Source organism: Lutra lutra, chromosome 1, assembly GCF_902655055.1.
Source record: "Lutra lutra chromosome 1, mLutLut1.2, whole genome shotgun sequence".
Taxonomy (NCBI): domain Eukaryota; kingdom Metazoa; phylum Chordata; class Mammalia; order Carnivora; family Mustelidae; genus Lutra; species Lutra lutra.
In genome coordinates, this window is record NC_062278.1 from 196,792,552 (window position 1) to 196,812,203 (window position 19,652).

General features: G+C 43.5%; 2 protein-coding genes across 7 annotated transcripts in view; one reads left to right on the plus strand and one right to left on the minus strand.

The window, feature by feature from the left end:
• Nucleotides 1–5,671: 5,671 nt before the first annotated feature.
• PDHB (pyruvate dehydrogenase E1 subunit beta) lies at nucleotides 5,672–11,228 on the plus strand. Its single transcript, XM_047690897.1, has 10 exons — nucleotides 5,672–5,781; nucleotides 5,861–5,914; nucleotides 7,616–7,723; nucleotides 7,815–7,877; nucleotides 7,978–8,013; nucleotides 8,154–8,439; nucleotides 8,844–8,954; nucleotides 9,492–9,583; nucleotides 10,246–10,387; nucleotides 10,686–11,228. Exons 1-10 carry the CDS (start codon nucleotides 5,740–5,742, stop codon nucleotides 10,829–10,831), a joined length of 1,080 nt encoding a protein of 359 aa, XP_047546853.1. The 5' UTR covers nucleotides 5,672–5,739; the 3' UTR covers nucleotides 10,832–11,228.
• Nucleotides 11,229–12,794: 1,566 nt separating this feature from the next.
• Nucleotides 12,795–19,652, minus strand: part of PXK (PX domain containing serine/threonine kinase like) — a 78,901-nt gene continuing 72,043 nt past the window's right edge. For 2 of the 6 annotated variants that reach the window (XM_047690864.1, XM_047690855.1), the window contains exons 15-16: nucleotides 17,232–17,264; nucleotides 13,073–13,203 (exon numbers count right to left, since the gene is read on the minus strand). In XM_047690864.1, the coding sequence (XP_047546820.1) occupies nucleotides 17,245–17,264 (20 nt within the window). In that variant the 3' untranslated portion in view covers nucleotides 13,073–13,203; nucleotides 17,232–17,244. Of the gene's footprint in view, nucleotides 13,204–17,231; nucleotides 17,265–19,652 lie in introns of all 6 variants that reach the window. The other 4 variants (XM_047690845.1, XM_047690836.1, XM_047690883.1 and 1 more) reach the window with 2 other exon arrangements.

Sequence of the window (19,652 nt, forward strand, 5' to 3'; positions counted from 1 at the left end):
TGGATTAAGCCTCTGCCTTCGGCTCAGGTCATGATCTCAGGGTCCTGGGATCAAGCCCCCCATCAGGCTCTCTACTCATCAGGGAGCCTGCTTCCCCCCTCTCTCTGTCTGCCTCTCTGCCTACTTGTGATGTCTCTCTCTCTCTGTCAAGTAAATAAATAAAATGTTTTTTTAAAAAGGGGGAGCCTGGGTGGCTCAGTGGGTTAAAGCCTCTGCCTTCGGCTCAGGTCATGATCCCAGGGTCCTGGGATCGAGCCCCAAGTTCGGCTCTCTGCTCGAGGGGGAGCCTGCTTTCTTCTCTCTGCCTACTTATGATCTCTGTCAAATAAATAAATTAAATCTTTTTAAAAATAAATAAATAATTTTAAAAATTTAAAAAAAAAAAGTAAAACATTCCTTGATCTCTATTAGTCAAATTCTACCCCTCAACTGTTTAGCCTCTCTTCACAATTTCTTATGAATTCTTTCAAAACATTTTTTTTTTTTAAGATTTTATTTATGTGACAGACAGAGATCACAAGTAGGCAGAGACAGGCAGAGAGAGACGGGGGGAAGCAGGCTCCCCGCCGAGTGGAGAGCCCGATGTGGGGCTTGATCCCCGACCCTGGGATCATGACCTGAGCCGAAGGCAGAGGCTTTAACCCACCGAGCCACCCAGGCGCCCCTCAAAACACTTTTTTCTGAGTAAATATTTTTATTCCTGTATTTTATAACATAAATGCATTCCATTTTTCTATTTATTTGACACAGAGAGAGAGCCTAAGTAGGAGGACAGGCAGAAACAGGATCCCAGCAGAGCAGGGGAAACCCAATGTGGGACTCCATCCCAGGACCCTGGGATCATGACCTGAGCCTAAGGCAGTCACTTAACCAACTGAGACATCCAAGTGCCCAGGATTCCATTTTTTTCAGTTCATATCTCACCTTGTTTGGAGATTGTTTCCAATAAGCATATATGGTATATATGTATAGATCTGTACATGTAGGTCTGCTTCATTCTCCCATTTTTATTAACAGAAGAGTGATATCCCATGGAAGGGATGTAACATGCTTCATTAAACCAGTTCCCAACTGATGGATATGTGAATGCTTCTAGTTTTTCCCTATTTCTACTTTTTAAAAATTTCCTTATCCAATATTCATTTGTATGAATTTGGTACAGGGTTTCCCACTTTTTTAACCTGTGAGGAAAGATAAGATCACTTTCATAAAAATGTATTTAAAAGGTATCATAGAAACCAGAGGCATTGGGTGCCTGGGTGGCTCAGTTGGCTGGGCGGCTGCCTTCAGCTTAGGTCATGATCCTAGAGTCCCAGGATCAAGTCCCACATCGGGCTCCCTGCTGAGCGGGGAATCTACTTCTCCCGATGACCTCTCCCCTCTCGTGCTCTCTCTCTCTCTCATTCTCTCTCTCTCAAATAAATAAATAAAATCTTAAAAAAAAAAAAAAGAAACCAGAGGCATTCTTGTTGATAAAATAAGAATAATCACTAATATGCGCCCCATTATTTGGCATTTCTTGTAAAACTGAATGTATACCTGCTCTATCTATGACCCAGAATTTCACTCCAAGAGAAACAGAAACATAGGCTTCATAATGACTTTAATATGTATATTCATAGCAGCTTTATCCATAATAGCCTCAAACTGGAAACAGCCTAGGTGTCCATCAATGAAATGGGTAAGCAACAACAAAAAGGAGTGAACTGTAGTCAAGCTGATTCTAAAATTTATATTGTAGGGTAAAAGAACTAAAATAACCAAAATGATTTTGAAAAAGAAAAATGTATGGGGCACCTCGATGGCTCAGCGGGTTAAAGCCTCTGCCTTCGGTTCAGGTCATGATCCCAGGGTCCTGGGATCGAGCCCCACATCGGGCTCTCTGCTCAGCAGGGAGCCTGCTTCCTCCTTTCTCTCTGCCTGCCTCTCTGCCTGCTTGTGATCTCTGTCAAATAAATATAAAATCTTAAATTTAAAAAAAAGAAAAAGAAAAATGTAATAGGAATCACATTACCTGATTTTAGGAATTACAATATAGCTACAGCTATCAAGTCAGTATGGTATTGGAGGAGGAGGGACAGAGATACAGATCAATGGCACAGGATAGACTCCAGAAATACACCTACACAAGTTTGGCCAAATGATTTTTGACAAATATGCAAAAACAATTCAATTGAAAAAGTAGTTCTCTCAACAAATGGTATTGGAATAATTGGACATACTTGAGAAAAAAAAACAAAGATGTCAACCTAAACCTAAATATTATACAAAAATTAACTCAAAATAGATCATAGATCTAAATGGAAAACATAAAACCATAACACTTTTATAAAAAAGAAGAATCTTTGTATGCTGGTGTTAGATAAAAATTTCTCATATATGATACCAATAAAAGCATAATCCATAAAAGAAAAAAGTTGAAAAATTGGACTTCATCAAAATTAAAAACTCTTGCCTGTGAAGTATCTTTACAGGATGAAAAGACAACCCATAAACTGAAGAACATGTTTGCATATCACATATCTGACAAAAGACTTGTATACGGAATCCATAAACAGTGCTCTGAAAACAACAGTAAGAAAAGAATCTCATTATGCAAAAATCAATCAATGAAATAGATCACATAAACAGAATGAAGGGGGGAAAACTTCCTGGATACAGAAAAAGTATATGCCAAAATTCAACACCCTTTCATGTTAAAAACATTTGTCGGGCTAGAAATAGAAAGAAACCACCTCAACATAATAAAGCCCATATATGAAAACCTATAGTTACATCAGCTAGCTCAATGGTGAAAAACTGAAAATTTTTCCTCTAAGATCAGGAAGCAGACAAAGATGCCTGCTTTTGATACTTCTACTCAATATAGTATTGGAAGCTCTAGTCAGAGCAATTAGGCAAGAAAAATAAAAGTAATCCAAACTGGAAAGGAAGACACAAAATTATTTCTTTTTACAGATGGCATAATCTTATACATAGAAAATCCCAAAGGGGCGCCTGGGTGGCTCAGTGGGTTAAGCCTCTGCCTTCGGCTCAGGTCATGATCTCGGGGTCCTGGGATCGAGTCCCACATCGGGCTCTCTCCTCAGTGTGGAGCCTGATCCCAAAGATTACACACACACACACATACACCTGTTAGAATAAACAAATTCAGCAAGGATATGAAATCAGCACTCAAAAATCAGGTGCATTTCTATACACTGACAATGGACAAGATGAAAAGGAGATTAAGAAAAGCATTCCACTCATAATAGCATCCAAAAAAATAGAATAATTAGGAATTAACTTAGCCAAGGAGGCTAAAGACTTAAACACTGAAAACTATAAGACACTGCTAAAGGAAATTGAAGAAGACACAAATAAATAAAAGATATCCTGTGTTCATAGACTGGAAGGCTTAATATTGTTAAGATGTCAATACCACCCAAAGCAATCTACAGATCTAGTGCAGTCTCTATCAAAATCCTAATGACAGTGTTTACAGAAATAGTAAAACCCATCCTAAACTTCACATGGAATCTCAAGGAACCTCAAGTAGGCAAAACAATCTTGAAAAAGAATAACAAACCTGGAGGACTCAACTTCTGATTTCAAAACTTACTACCAAGCTATAGTAATCAAAACAGCGTGGTACTGGGGCGCCTGGGTGGATCAGTCAGTGGGGCGTCCAACTCTTGGTTTTGGCTCCAGTTATGATCTCAGATCTCAGGGTCCTGGGATTGAGTCCTGCATCGGGCTCCCCACTTAGCAGGGAATCTGCTTGTTCTTTTTTTTTTTTTAAGATTTTATTTATTTATTTGACAGAGAGAGATCACAAGTAGACGGAGAGGCAGGCAGAGAGAGAGAGAGAGAGAGAGAGGGAAGCAGGCTCCCTGCTGAGCAGAGAGCCCGATGCGGGACTCGATCCCAGGACCCTGAGATCATGACCTGAGCCGAAGGCAGCGGCTTAACCCACTGAGCCACCCAGGCGCCCCTGCTTGTTCTTTTCCCTTTGCTGCTCCTCCTCCTCTCTCTCTCTGTCAAATAAATATATAAAATCTTCTAAAAATAACAAACAAACCTGTGTGGTACTGACATAAATATAGGCATGGAAACCAAAATATAAACTAGAAAGGTCAAAAGAAAACTCTCCCATATACGGTCAAATCATTTTCAACAAGGGTACCATGACAGTCAACATGGAAAGGACAGTGTTTTCAACAAATGGTATCGGGAAAACTGGATATCTACATGCAAAAGAATGAAATTGGGCCCGACTTTATATCATATACAAAAATTAACTCAAAATGGGTCAAAGACCTAAACATAAGAGCTAATACTATAAAACTCCTAAAAGAAAATATAGGAGAAACTCTTCACGATATTGAATTTAGGAATGATTTCTTAGATATGTTAAATCAGAAACAAATGGAGGAGGGGCAAGTGGCCGGCTCAGTCAGAGGAGCTTGCAGCTCTTGATCTCAGGGGGTTCATGAGTTCCAACGCCATGCTGACTATAAAGATTATTAAAAAAAAAAGAAAATTAGTAAACTACTGATACACTCAACATGGATGAATCTCAGAAACACTTTGCTGATCCAGACACAAGAGTACATGTCTTATAATTGCCTTTATTTCAAGTTCGAGAACAGGCAAATTAAGTTACAATGATGGAAATTAGATCTGTAGTTGCCTGTGCGGTGATGTGTGGGGAATGACTGGGAGGAAACATCGAGGGAACTTTCTGAGGTGGTAGGAATGTGCATTTTACTGTGTTTAAATTACGTCTGAAGGGGCGCCAGGGTGGCTCAGTGGGTTAAGGCCTCTGCCTTAGGCTCAGGTCATGATCCCGGGGTCCTGGAATCGAGCCCCGCATCGGGCTCTCTGCTGAGTGCAGGGCCTGCTTCTCTCTCTCTCTCTCTGCCTGCCTCTCTGCCTACTTGTGTTCTCTGTCTGTCAAATAAATAAATAAAATCTTTAATAAAAAAAAAAGAGATAAATTACGTCTGAAAAGGTAGGGTGAGTGAAAAATCCCTCTTAATAAATCTCGTTTGAAATGACCAAGCCAAAAAATAAATTAATTAATTAATTAAAAATTTGGTCAAGCCCATAGAAGGTTTAAAATTTTGGATGAAGGAGTTTCTGAGGACTGCAACCAAAGTGACTTGAGGACAACTAGAGGTAACAGTAATCACCTGAGAGGGTTCCTGTGAGAATTAAAGGAGCTGTAAAGCACTTACCACAATGCCTGGCACACAGTAGGCGCTTAATGCATCAGTGAAAGCTCTGGTTCGCATTCCAGGGAACAGACTGAGCGCGGTCCCGGGAAGACCAGAATCGCTCATAAGGTGGTTAAGTTCCCTGTCACTAGAGAGTGCGCAAGCGACACGTGGTGCCCTGGGGGTTCCAGTGCCCTCAAAAGGCTGACCTAATAGCCTCAAGTTATGTTCCTTAGAGTCTGACTTTCCGTCCCCGTGCTTCAAGCACCACCACTTATGAAAGTGTCCACGACACGCAGCCCGCACTGCAGCAACCTCCCGCTCCCGAGGAAGTTAGCTGGAGTCCACCCCAGAAACAGCTGTGGAACCACCCAACACGCCACCTCAGCCCCGCCCCTCGGCCCCTCACCCCTGAGGGGATGGGCAGGGCACGCAGGCGCCGCGCCCTGCCATTGGCTCAAGCTGGCGGGGGAGGCGGGGCCTGACTAGACTGCGGTCCTGCTGTGTTGTCATTCGGCGACGGCTAGAGGACACAGTCAAGATGGCGGCAGTGTCTAGCCTGATGCGGAGACCCCTTGAACAGGTAGACAGCGGCACCCGTGCCTGCGCGCGATTCCTGCCCACCTTGCGTCCCCTCTCAGCGTCTTCTCTCTCCCCGCCAGGTCTCCGGGCTGCTGAGGAGGCGCTTCCACCGGACGGCGCCGGTGGCGCTGCAGGTAAGTGGCCTGGACGCCCGCCGGAGTAGGGAGGGGGCCGTCCATCCCGGGGCGGGCCGGGGACGCGCCTGCGCCGTGGGGAGAGAGACGGCAGCGGGCCCTGGAGTTAACGGATTCCCACGTCCAGACTGGGATTCGTCGTGCTTCTGTTGGGACCCAGCACCGGACACACCAGCATATCACCCCGCGCCAGGCTCATTGGGAATCTGTGGGGCGATCTGACTACACTAGACTTGACGCTTCTTCCCTCACCCTCCTTTTAAATCTTTACTGTACTAAAATACATAAAACCAATGTTACCATTTTGAAGTGTATATTCAGCGGCACCAAATCCAATTACTACGTTGTGAGACCGTCACCACCATCCGTCTTCAGAACTTTGTCACCATCACAATCAGAAACTCTACCCCCTAAACAGGAACTTCCCATTTCCCCCAGCTCCTGGTAACCTCTATTGCACTTTCTGTGCCTGTGAATTTATCAATTCTAGGTACGTCCTGTAAGTGGAATCCTACATTGTTCTTTTAGGTCTGCTTTATTTCACTTAGCATGGTTGTTTTCAAGGTTCACGTATGTTATAGCATGTGTCAGAATTTCATTTTTTTTTTTAAGATTTTATTTATTTGACAGATCACAAGTAGGCAGGGAGGCAGGCAGAGAGAGAGGGAAGAAGACTCCCCGCTGAGCAGAGAGCCCCCTTCCGGGCTCCATCCCAGGACCCTGAGATCATGACCCCAGCCGAAGGCAGAGGCTTCTTCATTTCTTTTTTTTAAGGCTAATATTCTCTTATGCATATACCACATCTTGTTCATCCATTCATCTGTTGATGGACATTTGAGTGTTTTCACCTTTTGGATTTGTGAATAATGCTGCTGAGAACATTGGTGTGCAAGTATCTGAGTACCTGCTTTTATTTCTTTTGAGCATCTATCTAGAAGTGGAATTGTTGGATCATATAGTAATTCTGTGTTCAACTCTTTGAGGAATTCCTCCCCCCGCCCTTTTTTTTTTTACTAGAGGATTCTACCAATCTGTTTAGTAAAATAAACAGATTCTGAATCTGTAGAATCTTGTAGATTCTGAAGGTAGTGTTTGGAGGTGCCTGGTACCTAGTGAGTGCTCAAAACATAGGTTTTTATATGGGCCTCCTTAACAATTCTCTGTCTCACACTATACCAAGTGTGGAAATAAACAACCCAGTATAATTTCTACTTAGGAAACTACTTATGAGCTGGTCTGGCCAATAAACAGATTTTGTTAAGCTTAGATGCACATCAAGAAAAGTGTTCAGGGGGCGCCTGGGTGGCTCAGTGGGTTAAAGCCTCTGCCTTTGGCTCAGGTCATGATCCCTGGGGTCCTGGGATCGAGACCCACATCAGGCTCTCTGCTCAGCAGGAAGCCTGCTTCCCCCTCTCTCTGCCTCTCTGCATACTTGTGATCTCTGTCAAATAAATAAATAAATAAAATCTTTTAAAAAAAAAAAGGTGTTCAGTAAACTCACTAACAAATCCAGTGAGGCTGTATGATAAAAATGTTACTTTTCGAATTCTTTGAACTTTTAAAGAGAAGCCTGTTCTAGCAATAGTTTTTATATTATGTGCTGTAGGCAGCCTAGGTAATTATAAAAGGAAAGAACCTCAGTAGTATCTGAAGTAATTCTGCAGTAATCCTTGTTGATTGTTTTCCCCATACCTGTGACAGGTGACAGTTCGTGATGCTATAAACCAAGGTATGGATGAGGAGCTGGAAAGAGATGAGAAGGTATTTCTGCTTGGGGAAGAAGTTGCCCAGTATGATGGGGCATATAAGGTAACCCAAAATACAATCAAGCAATATAAATTGAGGTGGCTGTTGGCCCCCATATACACTTAAAAGTAATGAGATCATTGTGTAATTTTAGGTTAGTCGAGGCCTGTGGAAGAAATATGGAGATAAGAGGATCATAGACACTCCCATATCTGAAGTAAGTCTTCCATCTGGAAGTGGACCTTTCAGGGGCATGTTAAAGTGTACACTGTTATGATTTTTATGCATTTTCACTTGTGTTTATATTTTACTTATAGATGGGCTTTGCTGGAATTGCCGTGGGTGCAGCTATGGTATGTAATCCTCTTTATGAATCTCATCCAAAGATATTTCTTTTAACATGACTTTTTAAAAACATTGTTTGAATTTTGGAGTGGTTGCCACTCTTTATCACTTTTTAGTTTTTTAAAGACCTTTGTTTTTTATTTGACAGGCTGGGTTGAGGCCCATTTGTGAATTTATGACCTTCAATTTCTCTATGCAAGCCATTGACCAGGTTATAAACTCAGCTGCCAAGACCTACTACATGTCGGGGGGCCTTCAGCCTGTGCCCATAGTCTTCAGGGGGCCCAATGGCGCCTCAGCAGGAGTGGCTGCCCAGCACTCACAGTGCTTTGCTGCCTGGTATGGGCACTGCCCAGGCTTAAAGGTGGTCAGCCCCTGGAATTCAGAGGATGCAAAAGGACTTATTAAATCAGCCATTCGGGATAATAATCCAGGTCAGTAGAATGACCGTTAGGTCTCTTTTGAACCTTAAAGAACTAAGTTGCAATCTTTGCCTGGAGGGAAGCCGTTAAAGGCTTCTAGTTGGGCTAAAACATAACATATAAAATGTCAGTTAATGATTTAGAGATACAGTAAAGACCGTTTTCAAAAAGGTTTTGTTTTTACTTTTCTGACTGTAAAGGGGCCTGCTAGGTACCTACAACGCTGATTTAACTACAATAGATAAAATTAGGATTGACCAGAATATAAATGCTGGTACCTAAACCATCCTTTCAAGGCTACTAGACAATAGTTGTGAGGCTTCCTATTGTCACAGTGAAACTTTTTGCAAAATGAGTCATAGTGTTGTATATACATTTGGTCATGTAGTTACTTGTTAAATATTTATATTTTTCAGTGGTGGTGCTAGAGAATGAACTGATGTATGGAGTTCCTTTTGAATTACCCTCAGAAGCTCAGTCAAAAGATTTTCTGATTCCCATTGGAAAAGCCAAAATAGAAAGGCAAGGTAAGAGCACGTAGTACATCTTAAATATTATTTGTAATCTAGCCAATTATGTTGGTCAGATTCTTTTTTTGTTTTTTTTAGAGGTGGGGAAGGTCGGCGGTGGCGGGCGAGAGAGAGAGAGAGAGAGAATCTTAAGCAGGCTCTATGCCCAGCCCAGAGCTTGACTAGGGCTTGATCTCATTACCCTAAGATCATGACTTAAGCTTAAATCAACAGTTGGACGCTTAACTGATTGAGCCTGCCAGGCGTACCTGGTCAAATTCATTCTTGAAGTTACTTGCCTTTTACTTTGATTAGGAAATTATAGGATGAGTTCAAGTTAAGAAATGTGTCATGTTTTGCTTATACATTTATGCTTCCTAATTCTCAGTCCAGTAGATTTGTATTTCATCTCTAGGAAGGCTACCACATTCCTCGCCTCCCTGGAACGGAGTTGAGTTGAAGATTTTACAAATGAGCAAGAGCCACAGTGGCTGCGGGGCAGTACAGCATCCTTGGTTTCAACCTGGCCTCTGATCTGTGACCACTTTGTTTCAGGGACACACATAACCGTAGTTGCCCATTCAAGACCTGTGGGCCACTGCTTAGAAGCTGCAACAGTGCTATCCAAAGAGGGAATTGAATGTGAGGTATGTGGACATTCACTTCTGGAAAAATCAGAAAGTTTCCTTTTAAAATTAAGACCCAGAAACAGGAGTTTGAATTCTTTAACAGGTTAACTGAGAGTAAAATCTTGCTTTGCAAATACCTAGCTTTTTACTGTGTAGGTTCTAGATCTGTTAGAGTAGTACCTGCTTTCTCAAGTTGGGATCCAGCCTTGGAGCTGGAGTTCAGGAGAGGGGCAGACTTAGAAATCAGGGTCTAACTGCTTCACGTCCAGGACCTGCCACTTGCTGGTTACACTTGGGCAAGATCTGTACTCTCAATCTCAGCCACATCAGCTGTAAACTGAGGAGAATACACTTACTGTCCCCTCGGGGTGGTTGTGGGAATTACACATAGTGTAGTACCTGGTGCACAGTGAGCAGTCAGTTGGTAGTTATTAGTTGTTTTGACAAGAAGTAAGTTAGCAAAGGAGGATAAGTGAATTCTTAACAGAACCACTTGTGGTAGAGATAAAGATTTTCATTTTAATTACAATTTCCCATTTTACAATTTGTTCTTGGATAGGCAGATTCGATTTTCCTAGACCCAGAGATTAACAGAAAATAAGAGAGGAAGTGGTATTATGGAGATGAGACACATTTGTGGTGCAGTGGCTCTACAAATCATATCTATGTTGTCTGTTTAGGTGATAAATATGCGAACCATCAGACCAATGGACATTGAAACAATAGAAGCCAGTGTCATGAAGACCAATCATCTTGTAACTGTGGAAGGAGGCTGGCCACAGTTTGGAGTAGGAGCTGAAGTTTGTGCCAGGATCATGGAAGGTATTTCAGAGAAACTGGTTCTAGAATACTCAAACTGTAATAAACAGTGTGTACCTGGATACTGGACAGAGATTAGAAGCTAGGCCAACAGTCTTAACTTGTCACCTTGGCATTTTTCATTTGGGTCAATGGGTGTTTTTGGTAGGGGAGGGGTAAATGTTTTTTAAAAAGCCAGAAACAGTCCCGGTAATGAGTATTCCTTTAGATTTTCTCTCCTTTGGAGAGCCATACCTCCCATGGGAAGGTGGTGGTGCTCAGTGGCTTTTCTTGCCTCTCAGTGAGCCTCCTTCTCTCCTAGGCCCTGCATTCAATTTCCTGGATGCTCCTGCAGTTCGTGTCACTGGTGCTGACGTCCCCATGCCTTATGCAAAGATTCTAGAAGACAACTCTATACCTCAGGTTAAAGACATCATATTTGCAATAAAGAAAACATTAAATATTTAGTTTGGACTTGAATTTCAAGTCGTTGGGATTTACTTAAAATACTTGCTGTCTACTTCACCTGGATTGTACTGTAAGACCTTATGATTCATAAAGTTATCTCTAAAGCAACAACACGTATGTTTTTGTACTTGGAAGAATTTAAATGTGCTTGTATGTGGAAAAAACTCCTCTCCTGCCCTAGACTCCATGGGGTTTTTTCCTGGTCTGTTACAATCACCACATTCTTTGAATAAGGCTAATGTAAAATTTTAACCTCTCATAAGGACAAGGTATGAATGTGGCAGAGTTTTGCAGAAAGATGTATCCAAAAAGGACAACTTGTATGTAAAGGTAAAAGCTATCATCTACATTTGTTGTTAAATTGTTTTGATAAGGAATAAAAGAATTCCTTATATGACTAATTGTAATTTTATATTCTTGAAGTAATAAACATGGGGTGGGTGGAGGTCTTAAAATTCTGCTAAGAATTTCTGTTAAGAAATGAGCGACACTGGGGCGCCTGGGTGGCTCGGTGGGTTAAAGCCTCTGCCTTCAGCTCAGGTCATGATCCCAGGGTCCTGGGATCGAGCCCCCGCATTGGGCTCTCTGCTCAGCAGGGAGCCTGCTTCCTCCCTACTTGTATGTAATCTCTGCCTGTCAAATAAATAAATAAAATCTTTTAAAAAAAAAAAAAAAAGGAAAGAAAGAAATGAGCAACACTAATCACCTAAACTGCCATCACATTTGTAACAGAAACTTGTCCACAGACTCTTCAAAAGCCCAATTGTAATAGGGTTCCCCTCCAAATTAAACCAAAATTCATGTCAAGTATTTTTCCCATTGCCAAAAAAGACATTCTACCATATGCTGTCGTCTTTAGAATTTGAGACAGAAAACACAATTAGTTATAGAAGCATACAAAGGGTGCCTAATTTAAATAGCAAGACAGGATTGTTAGCTTTTAGTAATTAAGAGGGAAAATAAGACAAAAAGAAATAGACATCAGGTAGATAAGAAGGAAACCAGAAATACTATATGGATCTATTTTTTATAAAAGTTCCCACAAAAAATCCCACTTCAAATGCCTAGCCAAGCTAGACACATTTTCTTGACATGGTTTATTTTAATAAAAAATACAGCTGAACATTTATCACAGATTAAATGAAACTATACACAATGACATTCTCTCTGCATAGTAACCAACACTGATGTGTGTACTTGAATTTTTAAATGGATTACTGATAATCCTTTAAAGTGCAATTTATTTAAGGGTTTAAACAAATCATAGGATAAAGGATCTAATAAATGAGTAACATTAGAAAGATGATGTATTTGGATAAATCTTTCAAAAATCAGAAATGATTTCTATGGATGCCAAATTTACTTGTGTTGTAATAATAACCCCCCCCACAAACCACAAACTTGACTTTATTGCTGAGGATTAAGGAGATCCTCTAATCCGGAAAGCACTTTTCCTGATCTTAACATTTTCTGCCTGTCCAATATACTCTAACCAAAAGGAACTATGAGTCGAGTGGGTTGCTTTCACAGCCCTGAGTTCTATAACCACAATGGTATTCCTGTCAGAACCTAGAGAAGGTTCCGGACTTGACTTGCCTGTCTATCCGAATGGAAAAGGAAGAACTCAGTTGCTTCTCTCACTCCACGACATAACTAAGCTTTAGACTACAGTGTTAATAATGTCTAAGATGAAATAAGGTAGCAAAAATGGGAGTTATCTAAGAAATAACCAGAGAATGCTTTATAGAGAAATGAGAGGAACGTTTCTGGGAGCTGTCTGATGGGAGAGGAGGGATTGCAACACAAAGGTCATTCACTGCTGTGACTGGACGTGGTCATTGCTTTTGTGTCCCTTTCCTTCAGTGGGTGAAAAGGTTGACTCCAATATGCTGCTGCCCCCGAAGGATGCCCATTAGAGGATGAACCAGACTCCTTTAAAATGGCAATAAAGGAGCAAAATAAATATTTCTTAAGGCAGAAATGCCAGCCTGACTTTATTCTATTTGAATATTTCCCTCTTGAGAAGCTGCTTGTAGGAGCATCTGCAAGACAGCAAGTGGCTGTCCCGGCTCATTCATCCGGAAAGAGAGTACTTCAGGGGCTGGAGGTGGGAGGAAAAAACAAAGAACTTTTCCCTCCAAATGTAAACACGAAGCTTTAGCCGATCTTAGGAGCACTATGATCACAGGTTTCGGCTTTCCTCAAAGTTCCCTTTTGGAAATTCTGGATGGAGCTGAGTAAGGCTCCGCGGCTCACACCATTCACAGCCTGGGGCAGGAGTTGTGTAGGCGCCTCTGTGCTCGCAGGAAGCAAGGGAGCTGCTGGTGGTGGAGGCGGAGGCGGCGGAGGAGGTGGAGGTAATGCAGACATCCCTGGGTGGGGGGCAGAGAAAGGGGACAGTCAATATCATCTCTCCCAACCCCCCCGCACACATGCTACTACTGCTCAGTCCTGGGTAGAAGGGACTTCGATGAGCCTGCCAATGTTTTCCCGCAGAGGGACCAAGATACTCAGTACTGTGTTTTTTTTTTTTTTTTTTAATGCTAACTAGAAGCATCAAAGGGGAATTAAAGGTTGCCATTTTTCCCAGGTAATAAGTCATCTAAGACTGAATATCACAGATGACATGAAACTCTACACAGTGACATTCTCCCTGCATAGGTGAGGCTCTAACTCCATTTCCAAATTTTAGCAGTGGTCCCCAAAGAAAAGTTCCATCAGCTGCTTCAGGAAGGTCCAGGGCACCTACTGAGCCAGCAAGTCAAGACAGACATTTGTATGCACAGAGTTGGGCTACCTGAGTATCAATCACTGACAAGGGACGAACATTTCTTTAGCTGCCCCAACACACACAATATTTGAAGGATGTGATTTAACAGAAAATGACAAGCCACTCAGGATTCTAGGCAAAGAACAGTGCCTGTTGGGTTTGAGGGTTCCCCAGGGGCGTGTGTCTTGAATAATCATTTTCTATTAGGCTGCATTAAAGAAATATAAAATGCTAATAACTGTTAGCAGCGCAAAGCAGGGGGCAGAAGGCTGTCTCCCTGGGAGCAGTCTTCTCAGGGAGGAGTCGTCCTCAGCACCTTCCTTCCACGGGGCTTCACCGGGGAACAGATCGGAACTGCAATAACCCTGCACCTTCGCTGAGCGTCAGGAGAGACTCCGCCCGAGCGGACAAGGAGAAGGGAACTGGACACATATCTAAAGCTTCCCTTAGCTTCCAGGCACGCCAACATGTGGCAGTTACAGTTTTGAATCGATGAATGAGTTACTCTCCTAGGACAAAATAAAAGCTGAGTACAGCCAAAGACCTGCTTTAAAGAACTTGCTGGGGGACGCCTGAGTGGCTCAGTTGGTTAAGCAGCTGCCTTCGGCTCAGGTCATGATCCCAGCGTCCTGGGATCGAGTCCCGCATCGGGCTCCTTGCTCGGCGGGGAACCTGCTTCTCCCTCTGCCTCTGCCTGCCATTCTGTCTGCCTGTGCTTGCTCTCTCTCCCTCTCTCTCTCTGACAAATAAATCAATAAAATCTTTAAAAAAAAAAAAAAAAAAAAAAAAAAAAAAAGAACTTGCTGGTGCGGCAGAGTAACGTGTCCTGTCACCTGGGAATCCTGCAGCTCTCGGTGACTCCCCTGTTTCTGACCTTAGTCTCAGCCCCTCCTAGGGCTACACAGCAACACATCCTGTTAGGTGTTCCTCCCCTCTAACCTGCTGCTGAGCTGTGCTGGTAACAAGTAAACATACCCTTCACCACCTGAGTTTCTATGAGTGGTTCAGGATCACCAAGTACTTAGCTAAGAGCATCCTTTTCACCAAGCGTGACACATAACAGTTCAAAGTCTTGTATTTCATGGAAGACCACTTACCTTCCTTTCATCTTTTACTCAAACCTAAGCCAGCTGCAAATAAAGAATCACACAGACACATACATTCATGCTCTGCAATCTTAGAATTCTCAAATGATGAAAATACAGCAATATGAATAAACATTAAATACAGACAAATGAACAAAATGTAATTCTCACTGGTACTACATAGTAACAACCAATGAATTAAGTCCTAGTATGTTCTCTACCAGGGTGACTTGGGGAAAAATGTTCACAGCTGTGTGTTACAGGGTTAAAAAGATAAAAAGGACTTTAAACCCACAATGTTTGCTAAGGTGAGAAGAGCAGGGAGAATAAGCATGCTAGAAGGGGGTTTTGGAGAGTGGCCAGTGAAATCCCAGGAGGAAGGGGGTGTCTCTGAAGGCTCTTGGGACTCAACAGCAGCACCAAGAGTGCCCCAAGGAGCCAGCAGGTGCGGAAGCCCCGCAGTGCCGCCCACTGGCCAGCATCTGGGTTTGACATTCAGCGCCTGCCCTGTATCAGAAGGGGCTCCAGAATTTTCAGAGAGAAGAGGCACTGCAGGTTCCAAGAGGGAAGATAGGCTCCGGGCTGCAATAGCACTGGTTTTGTGCTAAAGGCACAGAAGAGCCATCCGGAGACCTGCTACCCCTCCAGCCCGGGACTCTGGGAGGCTAGAGTGGGTCTCAGCTGCTGGACCTGGATCTGGGTTGCCTCTTGGCACAGAACAAATCTGCTTGGCCCTCATGAGGAGCCCACCCTCAACTTTGGCTGCATTACCAGCCACTCAAAATTAAAAGTGCAAATTGACTATCTCAGAGTTTGGGAGTTGGGGGTGATATTCAGTACCTGGATCTGTATTTTTCCACGTAAAGTTTGAGATTGTTATGGCTTTAAATGAATCTCCTTGAATATGTAGGTAGCATAAATAAACAGACGGTCCCAAGTGTCAAAGAGTAACCTGTGCTTATAAAGCAAATGAGAAGTGGAGGTCTGTGCAAAAGGAGAGGCTGTTCATCCAAGGGTAGGGAACAAAGTAACCCTGGCATCTGTCCCCAGAGGGCCGGACAAGACCCAAAGGGCCTAACTGTCCCACGAGGCCCACTTTCCTTACTGGGCCTGAGACAATGAGGGCCGATATTCAGGTGTACATCTATTCAGGGCAAGGCCAGACCTCATCTTGCCAGCTCAGAACACTCTGGAAGTGGGGAGGAAGTCCCACGGTCAGAAGTTCAGGAGTAGAGGAAGCAAGAACAGACCCAGGGACTCAGCCACTGACTGCAGGTCCAACACCAAGATTTTTTGGCCTTTTCTTTTTACCTTCTCTATAGTCCACAAGCTTCCTTTAAAGTTTGTCGGGGCTTAAGCTACAACATGTTCTAACAGTTGGCAATACTGATAGGGGCCAAATTCAGAACTGGCTATGTGGCCTGAGGCAGGCCTGACAGCCACCTACTCCTCCCCACCAACAGGTACCCAAAAGTCCTTAACCCAAGCCACAGATAAGACCAGACAGATTCTGTGTTACATTGGTTGTTAATTAGAATTTAAATTAAAAATTTAAAGGGGTGGGGGGGAAAGGTTGGTTGCTAACTGAATTCACCCAGCTTTGAAAAATACTGGCTTCCAAACCCAGGATGAGGGATGCGTCGGAACAGTTCTCTTCCATCCTACCTACTCCTAGTCAAAAATCCCAAAGCCAGCTACTCTATCCTCCCCAGAATCCCATTCACCACTAATGAGAACCTGGCAATCCAGAGCCTCGGTTAGATCTAGGGTGGAAAGCCTTGCCAGAAAGACCCTCACCAGCCTTGGGGAAAGAACGTCTGGGGACTGCCCTTTCTTTGGGGCCAGTTTTAGCAGTGGGCCATCTACAAGTCTCTGCAGGTCTGTCTTTGTGGTCTGCGAATAGAAGTGGGGAGACCACAGGGCCACCAGACCAACACTAGACCTGCTAGCCATCCTCGAGAGCGAGCAGAGAGCAGTGACCCCTGGAAGCAGACCACGCTCCCAGCTCTTGGCAACTGCCTTTGTATTTTTCCTCAGGTAGATGAGAAGGCTGCACTCATGTCCCAATGCAAGAATTAGTAGGGATGCTCTAGAGAACTGTTTTTCCCTACTGTCCGTTATAAAAGCTGGTGAGCTATCTTCCTGAAATCAAGAACTCAACCGGCTAACACTCTTTCCCTGCATCAGAGTAACAGGGAACCAATATTTTTGCTGCACCAACACTGTGGGATCCCGCTTTCCAAAATGAAAATAGAACAAAATGCCATGTGGTTGATTTGCAGGTTTTGAGCTGTGTTTTAAAACTACAATCAGAGTGGAAATGAAGATTTTGAAGGTCACGATGAAAATGAAATGAATGTAGATGAAGTCATTTGGGTGCTTTTTAAAGATGCTGTATTTCGTTTAGATGTTCAGATAAGGAAATCGTCCCAAATCTGCTTTCCCATTTGTTCATCACTTCTGCGATCTCCACACACTGGGCCCCATTTCACATCCAGAAACAGAGCATCTTTAAAGTTAGAGAAACCAGTATAGCTTACTTTACCGAAAATTCACGTTCAAAATGGTGCATGCTCTACTGAAAACAGCAAAGAGAGAGGGAGAGAGAGAGAGAGGGGACACACGTCATTATTCAGATTTCAGTGTCTGTTAATCAAATAGTAAGAGACAGCAAAATATTAGTCTGCACCACATGCTGTTTCTTCCCACTGCCAAACTAAGACCCACTTCACCGCAAAATGCACTGGTTTGTAAACAAGACGGTGACCGTTTTAGAACACGGAAAATAGGCTCAGACAGTAATCAGCGAGTCAACATGCTAACAGAGTTGCCAGAGAATCGCTTTCCTCTTTATACTTTTTTTCTGTGTCCCTGCCCCCGGAGTCATTTAGATGGGATTTTTTTTTTTTTTAAGATTTTATTTATTTATTTGACAGAGAGAGAGAGATCACAAGTAGGCAGAGAGGCAGGCAGAGAGAAAGGGGGAAGCAGACTCCCCGCCAAGCAGACAGCCCAATGTGGGGCTCGATCCCAGGACCCTGAGACCATGACCCGAGCCGAAGGCAGAGGCTTAACCCACTGAGCCACCCAGGTGCCCCTAGATGGGATTTTTATTTGTTTATAAGCACAACACTCACTTCAGAAGACCTGTGAAGGTTTTAATCCCTGCCCCCCACCCCAAAGTGGAGTGAGTACAGGAAGTGCAATTAGTTCTACTGCTAAATAAGGACAGCTTATCAAGATGGGAGAAAAACTAGAACTCATCACTTTTCCTCAAATCTTCTATAATCTAAAATGAAGACCTGTGTTTTTAAAGCCGGGAAGAGAACGAGCACAGGGTAGGTGGAAGGTGGAGTTCCTGGGCAGGGGCAAGTGGCCCCTCCCCCAAGGCCACCATCTATAGGCTGAATTTGGGCAGGGAGTGACATTTGCTTACTTGTGGCTATAAAACTATTAAAGAGAAAACAAGCCAGGCAAACATGGCTCTTGTCTTCCTTTTAACTGACTAGATTCGAGGTTAAATGTGAAGGATAATGCTCTTCCTGACAGAATCCCAGAGTACCTGATGAACGGGGAGAATCGCTTTGTCTGCAGAGGGGCTGAGAAATGAGGCCCACAAGGGGCTGGGCAGGCTGACCACTCCCCAGGGACAGCTCTGGGAGGATGCTGGGGACACTCTGCCCTGTGCCACCTCCACCCACACCAGCCTTACCCCTTTGGATGTGGAGGTGGGGAAGGAGGGCTGAAAGAGGGCCGGAGAGCAGAGCCAACACACTCTTCAGAGAAACACTGAAGGCCGACCTGCTCATCCCAAAGATGGCAACTGCTTTGTGTATGTGTGGAGGTTTCGAGAAAAAGAAGCAATTCTTATGGCCAGAGACATGGATTCTGAGCCAAAAATGGGTTTCAGACTTTCACCTGGCCAGACAGAGTCTGGAAATTCCCAACATTCTATATAAATATATCTCTTTTTTGTGTCTTATTTATTCTCAACCATCCTTCCTATTATTCAAGCTTCCAGTCACTCTGTGCCCATAAGGCTCTGTTTTCCCCTGTCCAGCTCTCTAGATTTGAAACTTCCCTCTCTCCCCATTCTGACACAGAGTTTTCTATGAATTGCCAGCTTTCTCTCCAAAATGACTCCTTTAAATTATTAGCTGCAAGCAGAAGGGCTAGAGTTCTCTTGCAGGTCATTCACAGCTTCTACTTTAAGCACGTCACCGCTTATAAAGCTTTGTGGTGTACGCGACCTAATAAGGACCAGGAATTCTTTTAGAAGTCAGCTTCAGAGAATGGAAATTACTTGTCCAAGGTCTCAGCTGTAAAGTGGCTGAGCTAGGATTCTGGCCCAGAGTGCTCCGACTCTACCTTCAGGGCTCTTTTCGGGCCACAGAGCAGTGTTTAACAGCACACACGCTACTGTGCACTCGAGAGAACAGGCACTCAAATCAAAACCAACCCGGTAGGGGCACCTGGGTGGCTCAGTGGGATAAAGCCGCTGCCTTCGGCTCAGGTCATGATCTCAGAGTCCTGGGATCGAGCCCCACATTGGGCTCTCTGCTCAGCAGGGAGTCTGCTTCCTCCTCTCTCTCTGCCTGCCTCTCTGCCTACTAGTGATCTCTGTCTGTCATATAAATAAATAAAATCTTAACAAAAACAAAAAAACCAACCTGGTAAATGTGCAAGGTCGGAACCAAGTTTGGATCCTGGCTCTAGCATCCCCCACTTGTGTGACCTTGGTCAAAATCCCTTAACCTCACTAGGGCCTCCGTTTTCTTTGCCTTTAAAATGGAGCTTTAGTAGGAACTACTCTCATTGGAAAGGAAGGTATTCATGGGGATCAAATCAAACCATGACTTTAAATTTCATAGAACAGTGCCTTGCACAAAGTAAGTGCCTAAAATATGTTAGATGTGCTTATTAAAAACAATAATAATTGAGGGTCTCTTCTCACTTAGCTTTCCCA

What these genes read in the sequence shown, in the direction of transcription:
- PDHB (XM_047690897.1), top strand. Translation starts at nt 5,740, where the DNA reads ATGGCGGCAGTGTCTAGCCTGATGCGGAGACCCCTTGAACAG. An exon ending in CGGCGCCGGTGGCGCTGCAG is followed by an intron (nt 5,915 to 7,615) that starts GTAAGTGGCCTG and finishes TACCTGTGACAG; the next exon opens with GTGACAGTTCGTGATGCTAT. An exon ending in AGCCAAAATAGAAAGGCAAG is followed by an intron (nt 8,955 to 9,491) that starts GTAAGAGCACGT and finishes ACTTTGTTTCAG; the next exon opens with GGACACACATAACCGTAGTT.